This window comes from Lepidothrix coronata, unplaced genomic scaffold, assembly GCF_001604755.1.
Source record: "Lepidothrix coronata isolate B3197 unplaced genomic scaffold, Lepidothrix_coronata-1.0 Scaffold124, whole genome shotgun sequence".
In the NCBI taxonomy this organism is placed as follows: domain Eukaryota; kingdom Metazoa; phylum Chordata; class Aves; order Passeriformes; family Pipridae; genus Lepidothrix; species Lepidothrix coronata.
Window position 1 is genome coordinate 4707142 of NW_016690304.1, and position 23204 is coordinate 4730345.

Below are 23204 nucleotides of genomic sequence, written 5' to 3' on the forward strand. Positions count from 1 at the left end.
GACAGAGACAAAAATGATAAGCGGGTGTCATGAATACAAAATGAATGCTAAGAAAAACTCTGAAAGAATGTGAGGCAGATATTCAAAGTAGAATAATCTCCAAGGAACATCCCTAGCCCTCCTCCATTTTATTAAACCACAGTACCACATACATTGTCAACGGTTGCAATGTATTCATAACACACAACATTCAGTACATCTAAAGAGGCAGACCCAAATTCCAGCCTGTTAGTGCCTGAAACGTGTTCACAGCCTTAATCAATCCAAAATTCAAGACTTCTCAAGCACGGGATGTTATCATAACTCTGAGACCATATTTGGATGGCCTTCCTATAAATGAGGCACACAACATTCGTCTTTATCTCTTAGAATCTATGCCATTTCCTTAGACTGTGTTCACAAGCCAAATTTGAGATGCACAGTCAAAATAAACCACAGAGCAACAGCACAGCAGATATTGTTCCTTGAGTAGTGTTACTTGAATAGAATGGAGACAACAAAATTTTTACCAAGGTCATGAATTCTAACACTAAGAAAACAATTAGAGGTGTATTAGCATGTAATTCATGCAGAATGTTCTGTGCTGTGGGAGTAGTAAGAATATTTTCTGCAATATGTTTTTACAATGTTGTTGGATTCTTGTAGAACCAACCAAAAAGGTCAGAAGGACCACTTGTCATAAAAGTGGAGAGCAGAAAGTTGACATATTTCAGCTAGAAACATCTGGGTTTATTTGGGTTTTATCCTGGACTCAGCACCATCGGCAATGTAACTGCAGAACCCACACAGGCTCTGGCAAAGGCTTTGCAGTCTGAGACAAGGACAATGGGAAGATGAAATCAGCTTGAGAAAAAAAAAAGACAAACTCTCACCACTTTAGCATCTTAAAGTCAGCCAAAGAGTCTGCCCACTCTTGTAAGTACGAAAAAGCAAACATTAAGTATAAATAATTAAGTATTCCTTTTCTCTGCTTTAGCTTGGTCAAGAGAAGTTTCAGGATGAGTTCACTACCAAATTTTCAACAGAGCAAATGGGAAGCCAAACCATAAAATACATCAGATAAAAATCTTAACCATGAAACACACCAAAAGATTCCAGCTGCCGTCTTTTCAAGCCCACCCCAGGGAGACACAGTATATTCTACCTATTCAATGCTGGTTTTCTGAGTGCAATGCTGGAAATACGTAATGAAGTCTTAGGTTCAAACAAATAGTATAGACACTTGGTTCTGGCCCTTTTCTCTCCTATCTGCACAGTCATACATGGGCTACCTCAGCTTGTTCTCTTTGGGTGCTCACCAGGTAGACGGAGGCCATGCTACACCCAAGTATGTACATGGCTTCCAGTACCATTTGGCAGCTCCTTCCCATATTTCTGGTGCCTTACAATGTTGTTGCAGTGTATTCAGACTCTCGTGAAAGAAGCAAGCATTATGCTTTGGATAAAGTCCATCCCTTTGTCAAATGTTTTCCTCATTCAAGCCATTAATAAACACAGTTTGAATTATTAAACTGAAGCTAAACGATGTCAAAGTCTTTCAGAAGTCTAGCAAGCTGCAAAGAACAAATAATACAAATGCTGAAGAAAACAGTTGTTTTGTTAATATTCTATTTACACAGCTGGGATCTTCGGAATTTTATCCATCTGTATATTTAGTAAGCAAGGCAAATTAATGCTTAGAATTGCCATTTCCTAAGTGAAAAACAAACCAGTAAAATGAAAAGAAGGCTCCCCCACAGTCTGTCTCTCTCTGCCCCATTCCAGATAGACACGCACACCTCCCCCGTAGCCATGAAGCACGAAATAACTGGAGAGGATTCTTCACAGACAGATGTAATTTATAACAAAGACAGGAAAAGGCAACCCTAACTCAGAGCTTGCTGCCCTTCCTATAAAGTTCACCTCCTTACCAAGAAAAAGCAGAGAATAATTTGTTTGGTTTCTGTACTCAACTCCTTTTTCTTTTATTGTGAAAAGTTTCCATTGTCCTTTTATGTTTTGATTATTGAGTAAGTTTAGAGACTTGCCAAATAGCCCTAGATTGTTAACAGACCACCACTATTTAACTTTGAATGCTTTAACAAAATAAAGGCACAGTTCACATTAATATTCTATGCCCTCGTTTTATTTATTATCTTTTCTTTGAAATTTAAACAATTTTCCTAGCTAAGGTTTATTAAATGTAATCCTAAGTAGCAATATAAGTTACCTCACATACCAACCAGACATCCTATAAAACTCAGCTTTCTAAAGAGTAACACCACATTTCGCTGAGCTTAGCATATTTATAGGAAATCAAAATAACTTTTATGAATTAAAAATTCAAATACATCATATTCGATGTTGTATCTTACGACAAGTTGTAAAATTCAAGGTGAAATTAGAAGACATGCAAACTTTCCAGTGCATTTTAAAAAGGAACTTTAAAGGATTGCAAAACTTGTTTGTTATTTAGACTTGGATTACATTTGTCCTCATAACACCAACTAAAGGAATAAAAATTTATTAAAATGTATATTGATTATAAATCACCACAGTAAAGAAATGCTGTTTATTTATATGAATAAGGTCAACATGTTATTCATAACATAAGGTCACAAGATGTATGAATTTGATACATAACTATTCACCCATGGGGATACATTCCCATGAAATATCACATCACTCGCCCATTCCACAGATACTTTTATGAATACAATTTAATCTTTGACATGATGAAAAGCTGCAGACAAAGGTAGGGGGTACAAAAATAGTTGTTCATTGCAGCATAAGTTCATGGATCTCTGTTTGCCAATTAACAAAAATTATGCTGGAAATTTTGAAAATAGGGCAATTGCTCTGGAAAACCAGTCTACAGTAAGTTACTCTGAACCAGCAGGTACCATTTTGGTACCTGCTGGCAAACAACTTTAAAAAAAGGCATCTAAATTTGAACCAGCAAAATATAAATGGAATGCGGCACCTTCTTGAATAACTCCTTGATCCCTGCTACGTTACATGGGAGAGTTTAACACTGAAAACAGCATCGTCCTGCAGCAGACAATGCATTGGGTTCAAAACAGAATGTGTCCCTTTGTTTTTCGGGGGTTTTTTTTGTTTTGTTTTGTTTTGTTTTTTGGCAGATTCCTTTCAAGTGTTCTTTGAAGTACCTAAAAGCAAGGATGGAGTTCGTGCAAATAACCTCCTGCCAACATGCCAGCAGCAGCCTACCTGGCTCTCACCAGCTTATGTACAAAGCTCTTTCAACAGTTTGCCATGTTGGCTGACCTAGAACCCATTTTCTCGATTCCTGGCTCCCCAATAACATGCTTTATGGAAAGCTGAGGGCACACCACAGACCCCAGAATCATGTAGACTTTGCTCCTGCAGAGCCAACTACACTCTGTGGCATCAGGATGGAGCCTGGGCTCTGAAAAGGTCTTTAAGAGCACTGCTTTGGTGTCATGGAGTTTAAATACAGACATGTAAGAATAGCAATTCTGTTAAAAGTGTTTATTTTTCTGTTTTAAACTGGAATTAAATCAAACTGCAAAAATCTTAGAATCTTCTATGAAACAAAATTACTCATCTTTGCTCAGCTCCAAGTACGTTGTTTTATGCTGGTCAAGTAAAACAAGTAGAACTCCCAAAGGGCATCAACAGAGTGAGCTGTTCAGGAATACAAGAAAAGTAAAACAAAATTCATACCCTAATAGTCTGCCTTCAGTTACTTTGCTTAACCACTTTAAAATTCATCCAAGTCAATACATTTCTGCCAATCTCAATGGCTTCTATTAAAATTTACATCTTGATTGATAACTATTTTTAAACATGTGCTCTAGTCTTCTGATATAGCACTTAATCATTTGGATGGTAGAATATTCTGATGAATAGCAGAAACATGCTGTCATTAACATACTGACTGTCCCTCAGTCAAAGCCTACAATTCCTAGTTGACCAGCATTCCAGCAAATAAACAAGTCATTAGGGCCATTATCACAACTATGTATGTTTACATGCATCCAAACACACGCACACAGAAATCAAGCCACTTTCTAAATAAATAATGAAAAAACCCATAGAGCACATCTGTGTATATATTAATTCCTGCACAGTTCCAGAAATGTTTTCATGCCAAGAATTCAAGGGGTTTTTTTTTCCCTCTCTCTCTTATTTAACATGATACAGTCAAAAAAAGTGATGCTTTGTCAAATGAACTAAAAAGTTATGATGGGCTTTGATTTTTTTTTTTTTTCCTCTAGCATCTTTAGCTTTTCATCCTCCAGGGTGCTGAACAATGTGACCCCAGTCACTTCTCAGTTTAACTCTGTGTATGGTGAATAGGTCCATTGAAATTAAAGTTCCCAATTTCTTAAAAAGAGGCGCTTGTTTAAAGGCTGGCTGAGTCAGAACCATCGTGCTCAGCAAACTGAAGGCATAGCCTATGTCAGCTATTTGGCAGTTTTCCTGCCTGAATTCTCTTCTTTCGTGACTTCATGCATGTTACTGAGTTAAAGAGTAGGTTTTGCTTTGTATCTGATGTTTCCTAAGAAAATAATTTAAAAAATATTTTGTTAATCATTCTCTAAAGCATTGTAAAAGTACTCAGCACTGGCTTAAGAATTCCACCAGCTCCCTGGAGCTCTCACACGCTTTCAGGGCAATGCAGTTCAGGTACCAAAACTCAGGAATATTAAAATTGCTGTAGAAGACCATCAGCGTGTGACCTACATGGAAATGTAACTGCTAAAGGTCAGTGTATTTCCCCTGCTGGCAAATGAGTATAACCACAACAATCTCTGAAAAACAAAGGTAGTTTCTACTGTGCAAGATATGCTTAAATATTTGAAGTAACACTGCATACAATTCCAACAGACTCCACTTTTCATTCAGACTAATCACAAGTCCTTCAAGATCTCTCTGGTTATAGTCATAGCAAGCTTCAAGGTCAAAGGATCTTGATATCCGTGATTTTTGTCACAAAACCCACTGGCTCTGCAGCTGCTTACTTCAGCAATCCTGTCTTGGGTATGACACGCTTCTGCAATGGATATCAAAAATTTCCCCTCAGACATCAAAAGACCAAGTACCAGTTTGCCAGTTTTAAACATTCATAATCACAAAATAATGAACCTACTCCTGAAACTGTAGTTTTGATCTTCATAGCAGTAAAGGTTTGAGAAACTTGTTTTGAAGGAAAAAATAAATAAGAGCACGGAAATGAAAGAGAAACGGAATGTAACACAACATCGGTTTATCAAAGATACACGATGCCAGACTAATTTCATAGTTTATTAAATAACTAATTTTCTAGACAAAAGCAATGTGAGAGACATGATCAATTCACGAGCGGGCAGGAATATCATACAGACGGGACTGAATGGCCTTGAAGACTATTCACTCTTGTATTCAATGACAAATTGGGAGGTGACATTGTGGGGACATAATTTTTTTAAAACCTACTGGGCACTGGGAGTACCTCAGCTGGAAAATACAGTAATAAAGGAGAACCAGAATAGCAGACGTACAACGAGGCAGCCACATGACACAGGAATAAAATGTGCTTCTAGGACCTATCATGTAGGCTATTCCCAGCAGAGGAAAAGAAAGCACTATTGATATTTTACAAGGCCTTGCTTTTATCTCAGCAACAATATTATGTCAGTTTGGTCACTTATGTTCAAACAAAACTGATTTAAAGTGGAACAATTATAGAAAAAGGCCAACAGGATGACTAGAGGCTGGTACCTTTGGAAGAATATATGTATCAAAAGTCTACCTTGAAAGCAAAGATTAGAGAAGGTTGGCTTTTCTAGTCTAGCTAAATGAAGGCTGACAATAAGATTGCTGTCTCTTTATACACCAGAAAAATAAACACTGGGGATGGAATGAGAGCTAAAGGTCAATACTGGCACAAATTGGCACAAGGACAAATGCACATAAGCTCGTCATGGATACATTCAGACTAGAAATTGAAGTTTTATAACCATTACAGAAACCAGGCACCAGGGCAGCTTTCTAACTGGCAGAGCAAAGACAAAAAAGTTAACTTTTTAAACTGGAGTTTGACAAGTTTCTCAAGAGAATTATGTGTGTTTCCCTACGAGAGAGAGGCAGTAGAGCTGACAATTGAAGACATCCCTTCCAGTCCTACGCTCCTCTTGGTGCCTTTGCCACGGTGATATTTACAAAACAAAGCTACAGAAAATCAACTCACTGATTTTTAAGCGTTACAAATATCTGAAACCCCTAGGCTTTGAAAAGTGCTCCATTAGCTGGGGAATGAGTCTCTCTAGTGTGAACTGATATGCTTATGGAAATGTTCTGTTTTCACAGATCTTTAAAATGCAGCTCTCAAGAAATCATTGAGCAAATTTGTTTAAACAATGATTGATTAACTAATCTAAATATGCAACACCTAATGACGATTACATATCAAAGTCAAGTCCCAGATTTCAGGACTTTTGCCATCAGAAAAAGAAAACACCCTTTATTAGCTTTCAAATAGCATATTCTTCCTATTCGCCCCTTTAAATTCAAACACAGAAGGGATTTTGTTCAAACTTGAAAAAAAACAGAAAACAACCCAACCCACAATTGGATAACGACCAGACATAGTCCAAAAGCGTAATACTTCAGAAAGTAAGGAGTACATGGAAAGAAGGCATTAATGGAAACTGTTTTGGAACTCTAAGTACAGAGGATGATATCTAGTGACTGCTATAATACTGAATCTGCACTGCCATTAAACTTAATCTTTGATATTTTTATTGCAACCTGACCCACTATGACATCGCTAAAGAAAATTACATTGTGCACTACTATTTCAAGAAGTCAAACTTAGCTAGTCATCTGGACCATAAAATAGCAGATTACTCCATCAGGCTGGCTAAAACAACTAGGAATAAAACTAGATTTACCAACCACATTATTTTTATTAGGAAATGTTTCAAAGCAGACATAATCCCAAAAGACCTCAGCCTCATTCCATCCAAAAATATACAACAGAGAGCAGCAAAAAACATGAACTGCAGTATAAGGTACAATTTGTAAATGTGAGAAAAAAAATTACAAGATGTGCTGTAATATATCATCCTATCAGAGTAAAATAAATTAACTGAACACAGAAATAGAAAAGAATAAAAACTTCTGTGCAACTCATGTATTAACAATTTAAACCTTTGTTATAAGATCTGACATGTGTTAATAGGAATTGCTCCACTGAATCCCTGCACATCAAGATTTAGTCTGTAGTCCTTTTGCTTTCCTTGAAATTGCAGGCTAATATAGGTGCTCTAAATCACAGCTAGAGAGCAAAACCTCCAGAACAGGCAAAAGGAAAAAAACCAGTCTCTTTAACAACAATATTCCTGAAGAACCCTGGTGTGTTAGCACTACATGCATTTTATTTTGGATCACAGCCAGAGAACAGCTAAAGCACAGCTTCTTCTGTAATCATTCTAAATAGGGGGAACTGCTCATAACAGTAACAGGAAAAAAAAGCAATAAATTTACTTGGCAATCTTAACACTTCTCAGCAGTTCCTTGTACCGTCATGTTTTCTAACAGGTATTCATGCATACATAATATATAGGTCTTTGTAGATCTGGAACGAAGGAGAAGTAAGGGATTTGATAACTGGAAAGGCAAGTTTTAAATTTTAAATACTGTCAAAGTAGGTTAGAAGTGTGATGTGTGTTTTATCATCTAACCAAGCGTTCATGTCTTTCTGTTTTAACCTTTTTTTTCCTAGGCAATATGATCACCTCAGGCAGTTTGGGGTTTGAAGGCTTTAGCCAATGCAAGAAAAAAATATATTTAAATTAGCTAGGCCTTTGTTAGTTTTTTAAAGACTTAAATACTGTCTGTATTTTAGAAAGGTGGCTCCATTATGCTAGCTGCATCAAATGCAGAATATTAATCAGATTGTGAAGCTCCACTAATTATGTGCTACATTTAAATAACTTAAATTTTGTTAAGTGGCACGGGCACAGATATTGTATGCATAACCTGACTTTTGAGTCATTTCCCTTTTCTTGTCTGATTTTATTCTACACAGGAAATGACAGGGTCATTTGGAAATAACTGCAGTGAAAGATCAAAAAGGAAACCTGATTGAGAACACTGTATAATTGCCTGTGCTAGAGAAAAAAAAAAATTCCAATGAGTTTACAACCCATCGCTATAAGATTTCTCTGGAAAACACACACTGCGGTTCCTCTGAAAGGATATCCATTAAAACACCGAGTATGGCTTTTATTTGTTGTAGCTGCATCTCTTTTAAAGGAGCAGCTCTTCTCGTTAGGCTCTTGGGCTTTTATTCAGTAGGTAATTCTTTCGGCACACATCTCACTGAGCTAAAGCCATTTCAGTGGAAGCAAATCAATTCTGTTGAAGCAAGTCATTTCACTGACTTGTCTCAAAGTGTTCATTTGCAAAAGGAGATAATACTGTAATTAAGCTCTTGGAACACCGTGGTTCTTGTTATTTGGACAAATCTGGCCATTACAATTTACAGTGCCCTGTTCCAAAAGAACAGGCTTTTATTGCTGGAGCTAAAAGAAAACTTTTTAGACATTAATCGCACTCAACGTCAGGATCACATCCAGCTGTGGGCCATGCTGTGTCTGGAGTGGCCTTCTTTTTTTTGTAAGACATTGGTCTACATGGCAGGACTGCAGTCAGCCTTTCAGCACAGATTTACTGTCTACTTTCAGCACAGAGAGATCCCAGTGGATCTCCTGTTCCCTGAGCAGATCCACTGCAGAGCAGGCAACTCCAGGTGTGTTCCTGCCACAGCGACACACACCAAGCCATGGCAGCCCCACCAGCTCCTCAGGGTCTGAGCTGCTCCTCCAAGGGACTGGAAATACAGAAGTTATGCTCTCCTTTATGCATAAGCATTTCTACATATAACAAAGTTGTAGCAAAAGAGCTTGAAGTCTATGCTGAATTCACCTCTCATCACACTTTAACACATAAAGCAAGCACAAATAATGTCATAAATTTGTATGTGCAGCTTCAATGCCTTAAACTGTTACTTATTGAAGAACAATGCATCACCCTATCAAAACAGACTCTAGCAGAATATAACTATTGATTTTCTTGGGTGTTGGAGTGTGGTTGGACAAATTAAAAGCTCTCTGCCATGTAACTCAATCCAAAATGGATTAAACCGAAGTGCCGCCATAGGTAAGAAATGGCCATAAAGGAGTTATGGCTAAAAACTGTCTGCAGGTTTTTGTGACAGTTATAACTGTAGATGGCACTTGTTGCTTTGATGGATCCTCACCCAAGTCATTCCCAGCAATCCATTTCTGCCATTCCCTGGAGGAGGTGATACCCTCAGCAGAGGTGGTGCTCCCCAACACCTGTGCAGGGCAACCACCCTTCCATGGCTGGGACAGCCCGTGCTGATCTCACCCACCACAAATGGGTTTTAAGAAAACACAGAGATGTTTCTTTTACACTAGTTTAAAACTGATATGATACATTACCCAAATTTACACAAGAATTACTTAATCAAAGCTTCATTAAAATCAATTTTACCAGTTAGGAAGTGCTAACCACCCATTGATCTGATTAGCTATATAAAACACCCACTCTAATATAGTAATCCTTAAATCCTGCTCCACCTGTGTATTGACAGTTTAGTCACCAATTGCATCATAGTTGGAATTTTAGCCCATTTAGAAATCATAAGAAAAGTTTCCAAATATTTGCATCCATGTCAAGAAAAGTCCTTTTTTATAATATGGCTATTTAAAAGCAACACAGAAAGAAATTATCCCACATCATTTAGGGAGTCCAACCACCAGCTCAAAGTGTAAAAAAAATTTTTCAGTGCGTTAATTTTAACTTCACTGTGTACTGATAAGCTAAAATATAAGTGCCATCAAAAAAATTTCACTACTGTGCCTCTCTGAGCAATCAGTTGTCTCCTAATACAAATTTAAAATGTAAATCTTTTTCAACGTATTGTAACATATATCCTCAAAAGGCACAGTGAGGCTAAAGAAAGGTTTATTTGATTAATTGAATCTGTCTATTTGATTAAAGGCCACATCCTGCTTCACCACATTTTCCTATGTATTTTTTCACATGCAAGTCAGAACACATGACAAAGTTTACAGTCAAACCACCTCACTGCTATTAACTGAATGCTTTCAAAATGCTCAGTTTCTAGCTCGCTTGTTTCTTTACAGCCAGTATAATTAACTGTTGTGGCTACAGCAGAAAACAAACTCTGTACATACACATGCATACATAAATATTAGGGCTGTGGTCAGACTGGGCTTGGTACGCAACCTTTTCTGATTTTGATTGCTGGTTTTAAAATAGAACCAGACTCATGCGTTGCTAATTCAAATTACATGCATCAACTTACAAATACATACACAAAAGTGCTCCTGATTTAACACAACTAACAGCTTAACCAAGCAGTGCATTTACACCTTTTTGAAATCCAAAATTAATCTTGAATACGAGGATCAAAACATCTAAGTTGTGTTCTTTAATCAGCCATTTTACGTTAATAACGTAGTAATGTTGACGTGAAGTTGCTTTGAGCAATACAAAACATATGTCAGGGTGCATTCGTTAAATAACTCTGCATAATGAGTTCCATCTATATAAATGACTCACCTCATCACTTAACTCAAGTCCTCTAGGATGCTGGAAGAGGAATTCATACACTCTATAGTATTTAAATAAGCTGAAAAACAAGAGAATATGGACTATTACAGTTGTAAATCTTTGGAAAGAAAAAAATATTACAAATTTTGTTAAACTAAGGGTTACCCTCCAGCATGGTAACACTCTAAATTCTAAAAAGAAACCATTGTTTAACTTCAGGTACAACACACCGCATATTTAGTTTGCAGAATATACTGTCACATGGCTGTAGAAAATGCAGTGTGATACTTAAAAATACATCCACTTAGTCCTTACAAAATTGAACTCTAAGAAGACAAAGTTCTACTCTGAAGAAAGTAATTCCTGAAACACTTCTCACCAGGATACTTATGCCTTTAATATCAGCAACAGCAGACAAGAGGGAAACAAAGCCAAATCAACTTTCAGATTCTGGGATGGGCTGCCAGTCCAGGGAGCAAGTTTGATCTTAGAACACCAAAACAATAAAGAATGGAATCATTTATTCTCTCAAGGTCACCTTGCAAAATCAGCTTACTATTTCCTCAAAGACAAACTAAAAAACTAGATTGACAGACAGCAGTTTTATGTATTACAACAGAAGTAACTTTAAATAGACTTTCTCAATGGCCCAAAGTATTTATCTTCCTTAAAACATGTATGGCTTTCCTTTTCACGTGTTTTAAATAATTTTCCTTGTTTCCTTTTCTAATGATCAATGATATGGCATTTGTTTAATCAAAGGTTTCGTTTGTCACAGTCCATCTGTTACAATTACTTCTCCTCTTAAAATCATGATAGAGAACTTCTGGCTTCTGTCACATCATTTTGGCACACAATTTAAAACATAGCTCTGTGATTTCATAGCAAGTCCAGGCTGAAGGACGATTCCAAGAGTTTATCACACTCCTGCCGGCTGTATCCATGAAAACTACAGCAATATTTGCAGGGAACATCTGTTAAGTGGTTCCTGTGCTTTCTGGCTAGGGACAGGACACAGGTTCTTCTCTTAGGAGAGCTATCAGTGGGTCAGCAACGCCTCTTGCCTTGCTACCTGCAAGGCCTGCATAAGAAGTTTGGCTACCGTCAGCTACAGGCTCCCTTCCCCCAAACCCAAAACACACAGGCAATTAATTAAGTTCTTACAATATTTGCCATTTCATTTGCAGTACCTTTTTACTGCAGCACTTCACCAAAGAATTCTTGTCATGTTTCAGTGGATATAGAAATTATGTTTAAACAGACTTCAGGACTTAACCTGGAAATGACTCTCACCAATTTATGGAAATACATGTCCCCTCACATACACAGCTATTATTTGGCAAAATTTTAACAGGGACTATTTGAAAAAAAGACAACAAAATATTTTATGAACATCACAGACACACAAGAAATATGACATACATCTTTCCAACTGCACTGACAGAAAATAGCTTTTCAGACTTTTTTCTTTTACTTATTCCAGTGGTTTGGAAATTAGTCAGATTTACAGCACCTAAAAATCAGGTCTTTTCCCCTTCCCCTCCAAATGTATTATGATATTCTTAACAGATTATGTTACAGGTACAAAGAATTTATAATATCCCCCCAAAATACAAGTAATTGTATTTGGCATTTCTGAATTTTATGTCTTTATTTTTAAACAGAACTCTGTTCAACCTGGCAACCTTAATCCTGTATCAAGGAAAGAATTCCTCCATCTAATGCTCTTTACATCAAATCACGTAAATTATACATCAGTGTTTGTTTTGAAAAAATACTGTAGTTTTCTTTCTTTTAACAATATAATAGAAAATGCTTTTTTGTTTCTATCTGTTACAAATAATTAAAAAATTCCATACCAGTGTTTTTAGCAATTACACAAAAAAAATTTTGCTTGTGTAAGTAAGATTAAGAATAGACTCTTTTATGATGTCATACGAGAATCTGAAGGTGATTAACAATGACATATTTCCCCAGCTCCACTGCTTCCTGAAAGAAAATGTCAAGAGCTATGTTGATGTGTGTTTGCCCAAGGAGACAAGATAAAAAGATGATAACTGTCACCTTCCACCAAACCTGAAGGTGTCATTATAGTTGCTGCACAGTTTGTGCCAATGTAGTTAAGCATTTGTCTCTGTTTCCATTATAAATCTCATGGGTTTAGAGCTCATCTGTAAAAATGTGATCTGAACTACAACATGTCATACTGTCTTGAATGGAAAAAAAAAAAAAGCTATAGGCCTATCATTTAAAATAAAACAAGAAAAAATGTTGAAATGATACATTAATTTGAATTGTAATAAAACTCAGTCAACCTACTTTTCAGTTCACAAAGTTCAAAGTACACCCATGTAAGTTTGCTGATCCCATTCCTATCTGGGAAAAAATATTCCAATGACTGAAACAATGGAATGCATAAACTGGACATACACAACACATTTCACTGTATGTGTGTATATCCATGACCTTGCAACAGCACACATTTGTAATAAAGTGAGCAGTTTGAACATACAAACACAAATCTGGCAGCCAAAATACCATTCTGCTGCAAAAACCTTGTGGTTTGATTGTATTCCTGCCCAGTTAATACTTTGGTGGTAGAAGGATGGAGCACCTAATCTCTCGGATGAAATTCTTGTGACTGTGAAGGAATTACTTCATGGACAAGATATCTCTCAATGGATAATTTACAAAAGAGCTATAGACATGCTATTTGGAGAGAACATTTGTTCCATATAAACACACAAAAGACACAGACAGGAAGGGAGAAGTAAAAGAAGTTGAGTTGAGACATCTCAAATGCCAAGTTTCCTTTTAGTTTAGGGCTAGTACTTGGCAGGACATGGTTTTGCCTTGACTACAGAAATTTGAGATTTAAAGAGATGTTCCCATTTCATAAGGGAAGAACCTGAAGTTTTTTCGTATTTTCCATGAAAAAGAAGCAAAAGAAAAAATCAGAGAGCAGGAGAAAGAGACAAACTTTATAGCCAATTGTAAGACAAATGGCCTGTGATGGGTTTAAGTCTCCTGTCTGAATCCAAGTACTATAAACTGAAAGGCTCACAACTATCCTAATATTTTTGCCTGTCTTCAAGAGGAAATACTTTTCTGCATTCAGGAAAACACTCTAAAAAAACCCCTCTTTGACATGTTAAACTTTTCCTAGCAAAAGAACGGCCTGAAAATTCCCAACAAATCTATGTACGGATCAGTTATATCTTACTCAGTTTTTATGCCCATCTGCCACAAATCCCCCCCTAACCACCATTCAGGTAAAAAAATGGGCTGAAGGGCTACAGATGCAGGACATGTATGAGCACATATTACAAGAGCAACTTCCTTATTTTCTTGTCCTCGCCCCCTGACATTCATGGGTGATAAAAGAGCTGGAGAACCACTCTGTCCATCATATACTGGAAACAGTGGTGTGTGAATATAGTCACTGACTTAAACGTGGAATCTCAGTGGAGATTCATCTGTACACGTTACTATATAGTAAAAACTTTACATAGAGAGGTGCTGTCAGACTCTTAGTATTCTTCTCAGATAAATAACTGAATTACTGCTGTTTGCATCTCTTTCTGTGTCTCTGTCATGAAACATTTTCATGGAGATACCAAACTTTTGCTGATTTTGAAATGCAACGTTTTTATGACTCATATGATTGTAGCCTTAAGTTTTACTTCTGTAAAGTAAAAAAACTTTAAATCACTTAAGAAGTCCACTACAGCTGCCAAGGCCAGACAAATACTTTAGAGTTATAGACAAGACCTAAAATTCTATTCAGATAGAATTTAAAAGTAGCATGCTTTAAAAACAAACCAAGAATATTCTCTATATACCATTTTAATGGTTTCCTTTTATTACTCAAAACAAAACCCAGAAGGAATATTTTCAGCAGAATCTTACAGTTTGATAAACTTCCAGTCTAAATTTATTTTCTGGGCTTTGACATCTGAGGCTACATCTTTACTGCTACTTGCATATTCTCTCTTCTTTTTAATGGTTTGAGGTTTGATCTGTGCAGTATGTTGGCACAGTAGGAAAATATCCAGTTAAATAACAGCAATTTAATAATAATTTTTAATATGTGAATTATTTCATGATTTGATATTTAATAATATCAACAATAATTTTATCAGTAATTTCCCCACTATGTTATATTACTTAAATAAGAAATAGCAGATTCTGTAGAAATAAATACCTGTTAATGAAGTAATCAATGATTGCTTTGCCTTGCTCAATGCTGAAGAAATTCAAGTCACCTCCTTGTTCTGAATCAGTTTCTCCTATTTCAGCCATTGCTCTTTCCAGTTCTTTTAAATTATCTCCTAAGGTCATATGTTTGTCTGCAAAGTAATCCCAAAGAATAAAATCTATGTATGAACATGACAGGGTGGGGTGGGGTTTTTTGGCCCATTTTAATTATAAGACTTCTTGAAGTTTTAGTTATGAGACACGACAACTTAAAAAGCAACAGCAGTCAAACACCTCTCTCTGTTGCCATTATTCTCATCAACAGTGTGTCCATTAAAATTCCATCACAAAATCACCAACTTTCCTTCATAACAGAAGGATCATAATAATGGGTGTTCAAGATAGTACAGCTTGGCCTCTTACCTATACAGAGATAACCACAGGCAGAATGATACGAAAATTTGAGGTGCGGGGTATGTTTTATCTTTAAAATAAATTTACTACTGTTTATGTATTGTAAAATATTATTCTTCTGACCATGCCCCTTAAAACATAACCCATTAATACAGAAACAAATATTAAAAAGTGCAACCACTTTTTTCTTAAGTGCTTACAGTCATAATTAAACATGAATACGCATAATACCCTCCATGTATCATCAAACTTGAAGATATTTTTGCACCTCTCCAGAACAGATACTTACTTTACTTTTTTACCCTGGAAATCAAAACTAAATGCCAAAGCAGTTTTGAATTAGAATTTAAATTCTGTTTGTTAACTGTCTCGACAAAGAGGAAAATCTGAAATATATCAGTGTTTGCTGAACATATAAAAAGAAAGGATTCATCTTTCTGATTTGCACACAGTGTCTGCCATCACTAAAACCACAGGGAGTTTAAAAAACAAAACTTCGAACAAAATTTATTTTTTCGTTTTTTATCTAAAAAAATCTACAGCAAAAAATGGGGGAATATCCACCAGTGGTTAAATAGATTTATTTTCATTACTGTTTTAAGTCTCTACTGATACACTCCTTGGTTCTTTGTACAGAAAACAAATTAGAAGACTTATAAGACTTTTGTTCTTTATAGTTTTGCCCTTTAGTGGTATAGTAATCAAAGGCCTGAAAACTTCACCTTGGTTTTCAGTAAGAGAAGCAGCACAATATAAATAACCATAATGGAAGGGAGAAGAAAGAAATGCAGAGAATGTGGAGGAAACAGAAGCCACAGGAAACAAGGAAGAGCAATAGAACCAGAAATACTGCCCTTTGTAGGGAAGTAAAGCTACAGAACAGGATCACCCAGACCCAAATCTGTTGCCAGCTCATCCAGATTTTCTCTTTCCTCTGCATACCTGATTTTCAACCCCAGCTACCTCCCTCTGGAAGACTCTCACAGTACGTCTGTGAGGTAAGGAGCACTCTACTCTCAATGTACAGAAGAGGAACCAAATCATGTAACTCATTCTGGCTCCCAGTCTACCAAAGCCTCCAGTTTTCCTTTCTCCTTTACCAGCCTTAAATGCACTTCCACTACCTTCCTCTAAATCCATTCCTCCTGCTCCATGCCAGTCTTGCTATTAGGGACAAATCAGTTTAATTCTCCAGGTTGCTTGTTTCCAGTGCAGGGAAGGGAAAGCAAAGGGTCATTAATAGAGAAGACATCAGAGTTTTGCTCTTAATTGAAATGTTTGGTCTTGAAACTTGCACCAGCTGAGAACAGTAAATACAAGAAAATTCATCTCAGCCCTGGGCTACAGTGTATTTTATAAAATGGATTATTCGGGGAACTTAGCTGTGAAGAAAATATAAGAACACTCCTGTAAGCACTTAAAAACTGCATTTTCTTTCCCTAAAAACCATGTATTTTAGCCAAATCCAAATGGATTTTCACAGGAATAGCAAAAAGCAAATTCACAACCTTTGCTTGCCAAAACTTATGTCTTTACCTCAAAGCACAGGGGTATCAGAGCCGTTAAAAAAAAAAAAAAAGACACAAAATACTTTTTTTTCCCCACAGCCTCTGTCTGCAAGCCCATTGAACAGGATCGGCTGCAATTTTATGTATAAAAATTAATCCGAGGCAGACAATGCCATGGAAAATTTCATCTTAAAGAGTTAAAGTTTGGCAAAGCTTTATGCAGCTAAGATCACATTCCTGAAAAACATCAGTCAGCTTTAATAACTGGTTGTGCTACCAGCCTGTCGCATACACTTGCATTACACAGCCTCATAAAACTAATTTCTGACAGGTTTCCATTCTTCCCCATTGTTACAGTAATACAGTTAGCATATGTTAAGATACTTTCTCATTGTAGACAGGAAGGACAACTGGAATTTCAATTATCATAAAGCACGTACATGTTCTGTCAAAATTCCAAGTCAGAAAGGCCCTTGAACTAAATTACAATGAAAGAGTATAATAACTGTTATGAGCTTGATTTTAAATATTTGCCTTCTCTTTGAATGGAACTGCTGAGTCCTTTCATTCTTCCTCTGGGATGGGCTTTTCTCAACATAATCACCTTCAAAGTGAATGTTAAGCAAGCATTAGGATCTCTGAAAAAGAAGGTTTTAGAGGACACTGCTACCATTTTTTTCAAGCTCTCTCATTCCCACTAGACCCAAGCTACAAGCCTGGTCACAAATTTCCTCGTAGCCACAGGGGTTCCAGTCCCTTCATTGTCATTTTTCATCCTCCGCAGCGATGCCAGTTTACTTCCTCACCACTCTTTAGTTAACATACGTTCTGTGCCAGAAGTGCAGCATTTGCCATATAGAAAGCTGCCTGCGAGTTGACCTCCAAGGATAAAATAAATGTAATTCACCCGCTGTAATGCTACAGGATGGACTGAATATCTCAAACAGCAGAGAAATGTGCCCAAGGCTACAGTGAGTCAGTCACTGAGACAGCTGGAATTGGAATTTAGGAGCTCCTTGCTCTCACACTACTGTAATTATTATTTATTTTACCTTACCAAAGAAAAGGTCTCTTCAGGACCTGGCCCATTTGTACCACATACTGTACAAACAAAGAATGAGGGATATTCTGCTCAAAAGACTACAGTTTTCTCTAATGAAAGTTTTAACATCTGCCAATAAGTATTATTTTCAGGCACAAGGTCTAGCATGCCAACATTCAGGAGGAAAATAAATAATTTTACAATTACTTGTAATTAAATATAGTTTTATTACAATGACTGGAAAACATTCTTGCCTTCCATTTCAGATATTTATTTTACAGTTCTTAATTATACTTACCACTGATGTTCTCCAAGATGAAATTTAATAGTTCCATGAATTCTGAGAGCTGTGTAAGACTGAAGTTCATTTCTTTAGCCCACAAAAATCCCGCACTGTAATAATCTATTAAAACAGCTTTTCTCCGAGATGTCTTTAATTGTGTAAAATTCAGAAATTCTTCCAACATTCTAAAAAAAAAAAAAAAAAGGCAACATAATGAAATTAAAAAATATAGGTGCCAAAGATTAACTTAGTCTGCTTGCAATTGTATCCATAATATTTGTTATTATTATTTACTATATTATTTATATGTACATAGCATACATCGGGGGACCCCTGGTGGTCTAGTGGTCAGGATGCAGCACTCTCACCGCTGCGGCCCGGGTTTGATTCCCAGTCAGGGAACTCCCCCAGGCAGATGGAGCTCGTCAGCCCTGTGTGGCAATCCATCTAAGAGAAGGTCACTCTAAACAAACCTACGTTCTGAGACCCTCACTGCCACTGTCCAAGCTTGCTCGGCCCCGGCAGATGAACCTCAGGATTAAAGGGTGGGCTCAGTTCAGCGCACGCTGGGTCTCACCTAAAAAATCCACTGCGCAGGCTCAAAGGGTCAATGACCTTTCCCAAATCTTCGCTCGCGAAGACTGACCATTATTATTTATAGCATACATCATTTCTTGAACTTAGGTACATCAATTTCGAGATACAAACATTTATGATCAGAGGGCATATCTGCTGCAAAAAACAACGACCTACAGGTTTCAGCAGACACTATTTAAATGTTATGATATGACTAATGAAAGAACAAGAATAATAGCAATACAAAACTGAAGAGAAATACACTGAAAATCTCAGAGAAAAAACTGTTTCATCAGGAAGTTGTTTGTAGGATGAAATGAAACAATTAGTCTCTACTTTCTACTACCATTCTTTCAGTTTGAGATAGTTTTACAGTAATAATAAGATCATGTTTTCGTTTCAAGGTTTCCATTTCAAGATTAGTTTTCCTCTGAAGAAAAATTACATTTGAAAATTAACGTAAATATTATAATATATACATACCAAAAGTAGCTGCAATATTTAGAAATTAAATTGTACTTTCATAATGGTCAAGACATGAGGTCAAAAAAGCCTCATCCTATTTTACTGGCACGTGATGAAAATTTTTCCAGTTACTTTAACGTGCAAAATTTATGAAAAAATATGCTCCCATGTAGGAGGCCACATGTGTTGCTGACACATTTATGTCTACTCTATCCAAACACAGAATTAGTTATGTCTTTTATAATAACTGCACACATTTTTCCACAAGAAGAGAGGGGACTGGGGCTGGGACCTTTCTTCAGTTCTTCCAGTACAACTTAAGCCATATCTCAGGTAGTTAAGTTTTACATTAAAGCAATTCCTGGCTTCTTAGCTATACCTGATGATCCAGGTGCCAGTGACCACGGTTTCTAGTCCCCTGTAAAAAAGCAAAGTCCTCCCAACCTCCCTCCCTTCTCATTCCTTCCTAAGAAGGACATTAATCCTAGACCTACTGATAGGGAACCATTAGATTTTCAGGGGTTTCACGGAGACAGTACAGATACACTGTCAAATAAGATGAGTTCCTTTTTTTAATTAAAGCCTCAATAGCTAACAGAGTAAAGCATATAATCCAATCAGTTTTGTTTAAAACATGTATTCCTTTGTTCTCCATGACAAATTTGTACGGCTGCACACATGCAAGTCGGTTAAAAACACTTAACTGTGTCCTGAAATAGAAGTGGAACGTGGCCAGCTGAACTTTCCAACGTTTGAAACAGTCCATATCCTCTCTTTCTGAAGCTTCTGCCAACTCTGTGTTTTCATAATCAGCGCTTCTCAGGGATTTAGATTTTCTCTGATTCTGCTAACAACGCCAGAACTCATCTTTTAAATATTCTGTAAGGCATGTCACTGACAACAGTGTCTGTACATGATTGGGAAGTAATGGGGCAGTTGGATTTCCTAGTTACCCTGACTGATTTTTCCTTCTTCAAGGAAGGTGCTCAAATCGTACGGAGATGGATAGTGGTATAAAACTCCCTGACAGATGGGAATGCAGGCCATCAGAATTCTCCTACTGAATGGGATCTATTTTGATTTTCTAACCCTAGCTGAGGCCTTCAAACTGCTGTTGCGAATAGACACGATGCACTGCGGTGAACAAAATTTTAATGCTGCTGCTAAACTGCTTAGAGTGCATAAAATACCCTGTAACTATCCTCTTTTCAGTCAGATGCAGTATGTACTTTACATTCCCCTTGTACAGTAAACATATATGTGATCAGCTGAGAATAAGAGACTATGATCTTTCAGTGCTTTTCTTTACACTCTTAATGAGAAAGTTTCACAACGAATCGTGTTGTTAAGCACATTTTAGTCTCCAGTGAGTTGTACACTTCAGCCTCCTCTACATTTAAAGAGACCTATTGTGCAAGAGAAAACAGGAAAGGAAAGAATTTTTGTATTTTTCTTATTTGACGGTAGCAAATTTTCTTTCCAGTTTTCTTAAAAAAAAAAAACAAACAGAATTCCAGAAAAGACCTTTGTTTTTCCTCAGAATAGTGACAAATAGGAGGAACAGAATATATTTCAGGAATAATATTTTAATCTCTGTTAAATGGTTACCTATTAAGAGGAACAAAGTTGGATTTTATATCTCCCTCCACCCCTTCCTTCCCAAACTAGACCAGTGGCCCAGCCCTTTGGCTTTCAATGCACTAAGAATTTGCTAGCAGACACAAGCACTCCTAAATAATTCCGGCACTTCTGAAAAGTTCCATCTTTAAATATAAGCCCAGAGTCTCAGGCTAAACTCCTGGCCTCCTAAATTTAGCTGCTATTAAACACTAATAACAAGGGAGAGTGTTGCTACAGGAAAGGCAAGATTGGCTTACATCAAAAGTCTTTGGCTGCCTCCTCTTTCCCCAGTGCACCATAATGGGGACCTACTAATACCTTCTTAAGCTTTCCATCCCTTTCTGAACTTTTAAGACCTTTTTGATTTTTCAGTAACTCATGTTACAGTACAGAATATTAAATGTTTTAGCAAAAAAGTTATCAAGTGAGACACATTAAAAAAAAAAAAAAAGCTCAGTATTGGCCTGTTCTTATTTACACCTTAGTAATTCATTTACAGCATATTTAAAGCTGTTGTACATTCAGAAAGTACATCAATGTGAAATACAAGTGGAAAAAAAAGGAGTCAAAGCAAAATGAAGAGATATAGGAAATACAGTAAAACAGAGATCAGCAGGATTTGTTCCATCTTTCGTGAATCTTATTAAAATTAATGAATTAAGTGAACAATTAAAGACTAATAACCATCACAAAAGAATTCTAACAAATAGACTGTAATTTTTATTTCATTATTATACTGCTCCTAGCATTGTTGTCATTGCTACTTACTTTTCAACTCCTTCCAGATTTTCTTCTAACAAAGCAGTAATTTGGGAAAGAGAAAGAAATGGCTTATTCTCTTTCTCTTCCTGCCCACCTATGGCACCCTGATCTTGGTCTTCTTCCTCTCCACATATGGCATCTTGATCTTGGTCTTCCTTTCCACCTACTGCACCCTGATCTTGGTCTTCTGCCTTTTCACCTATGGCATCCTGATCTTGGTCTTCTTCCTACAAACATGTATATAGGAATATAATTTTAAAATGTTTATTTTATTATGTCGGTAACTTACCTAAATAACATTTTTATAGTGAGGAAGTATGCAAGGGCTTAATTCAACAAATGCCAAAAATGTAAGACAGTTATAACTATATGGCAGTAACACAATACCTTAACACATTCTCACTAGAGAAAAACTGGGCTGATACATGGAAAATACTATTTTTATCTTAAATTCATATGGGAACACAGTGACATATTATGTGCAGCACAAGATTAAATTAACTTGCAAGTAAAAACAACAGAGATCTAAAGGTGCAAAAAAATCCATGAATCTAAATTTGACCAACATGATACTAGATTGCACAATAATTAAATTTTAAAATTAGTTTCCCCTTAACATATGAGAATACACATGTATTACCATGCTATTTGCTCTCCACCCTGTACTTGATTGCATTTTCAAATTTACTCTCTGCACTGACTCCACCCCTAGCCAAAAAAAAGCCCAAGATATTTGCTGCAATGGAATGATACCCACACAAGGACCTGACACTACTGTTACAGGGAAGCTCAGTGTATTTGTAATACAGAAGGCAGTTCCTTATGGGAAATACGAGGATGTACATGTTACAGGGGATAATAAACTGAGCACTAACAATGCAATGGTCTTTCAAAAAAACAGGAATATTTGATGATATTTTATTTCGTGTGGTCACTGACCAAAAAAATCTGAGCAGAGATTTCAGTAAGAAATCTATGAAATACATAAAACTGTAGAAAAAAAATGAAAACTGTTTCTCAATAGAATATGTAGGTGACAAAGCGAGGTGTCAAAGCACATTATAAAATGTGAGATGAGGCAGCGCCTCCAGAGAGGTGCATGGCAGGGGAACAAGGGACAACGGTCATAGAATGGACTATTTTAGTTGAAAGGGACCTACAATGGCACAGGGTTAGGAAAAACATTTCACTATGGAAATAATGAAGCATTAGAATAGGTAAGCCAGAAAGGTGAAGGAATCTCCACCCTTGCAGGCTTTCAAGGCAAAACTGGACAAAGTCCTGGTCTGCACTTGGTGCTGGCCCTGCTCTGAGCAAACAGGTGAGCCAGTGCATGTTCCAGAATCCCTTCCAGCCTCATGAGGGGAGTCTGACTGGCCTGACCACATGAACACCTGATCACTATTTGCTTGTAGCAGGTAAACTTCTACATCTGCAGGACTTGGGCTTTAGAGATGGGCAACAAGGCAAAGCTTGCAGAACCCTGCTTCTAGCTAACCTAGGGAGAGGGAAGGAGAAGATTTCCTGACATGCACTGATTTTGAGCCTGACCAGCACTGCTCTGGGCTAATAATCAACTCACTGTAGTGCTGGTCAAGGAGAGCCCCCAAATAAAGCTACACTACTCCCCCTGCTGCTGCCGAACTGCAAGACATACTGAAAGCCACGGGACTAGCTGAAAAACCACATTTGAACTGATGAAACAGTGAGAGCAACAAAGAAC

General features: G+C 36.9%; 1 protein-coding gene across 2 annotated transcripts in view; it reads right to left on the reverse strand.

Annotated features, from left to right (window-relative positions):
• CUNH10orf107 (chromosome unknown C10orf107 homolog) overlaps positions 1 to 23204 on the reverse strand; it is a 53129-nt gene that overhangs the window by 23965 nt on the left and 5960 nt on the right. For both annotated transcript variants that reach the window (XM_017826171.1, XM_017826172.1), the window contains exons 2-5: positions 21488 to 21708; positions 18074 to 18243; positions 14819 to 14963; positions 10624 to 10693 (exon numbers count right to left, since the gene is read on the reverse strand). In XM_017826171.1, coding sequence (XP_017681660.1) covers positions 10624 to 10693; positions 14819 to 14963; positions 18074 to 18243; positions 21488 to 21708 — 606 coding nt within the window. The remainder of the gene's footprint in view (positions 1 to 10623; positions 10694 to 14818; positions 14964 to 18073; positions 18244 to 21487; positions 21709 to 23204) is intronic.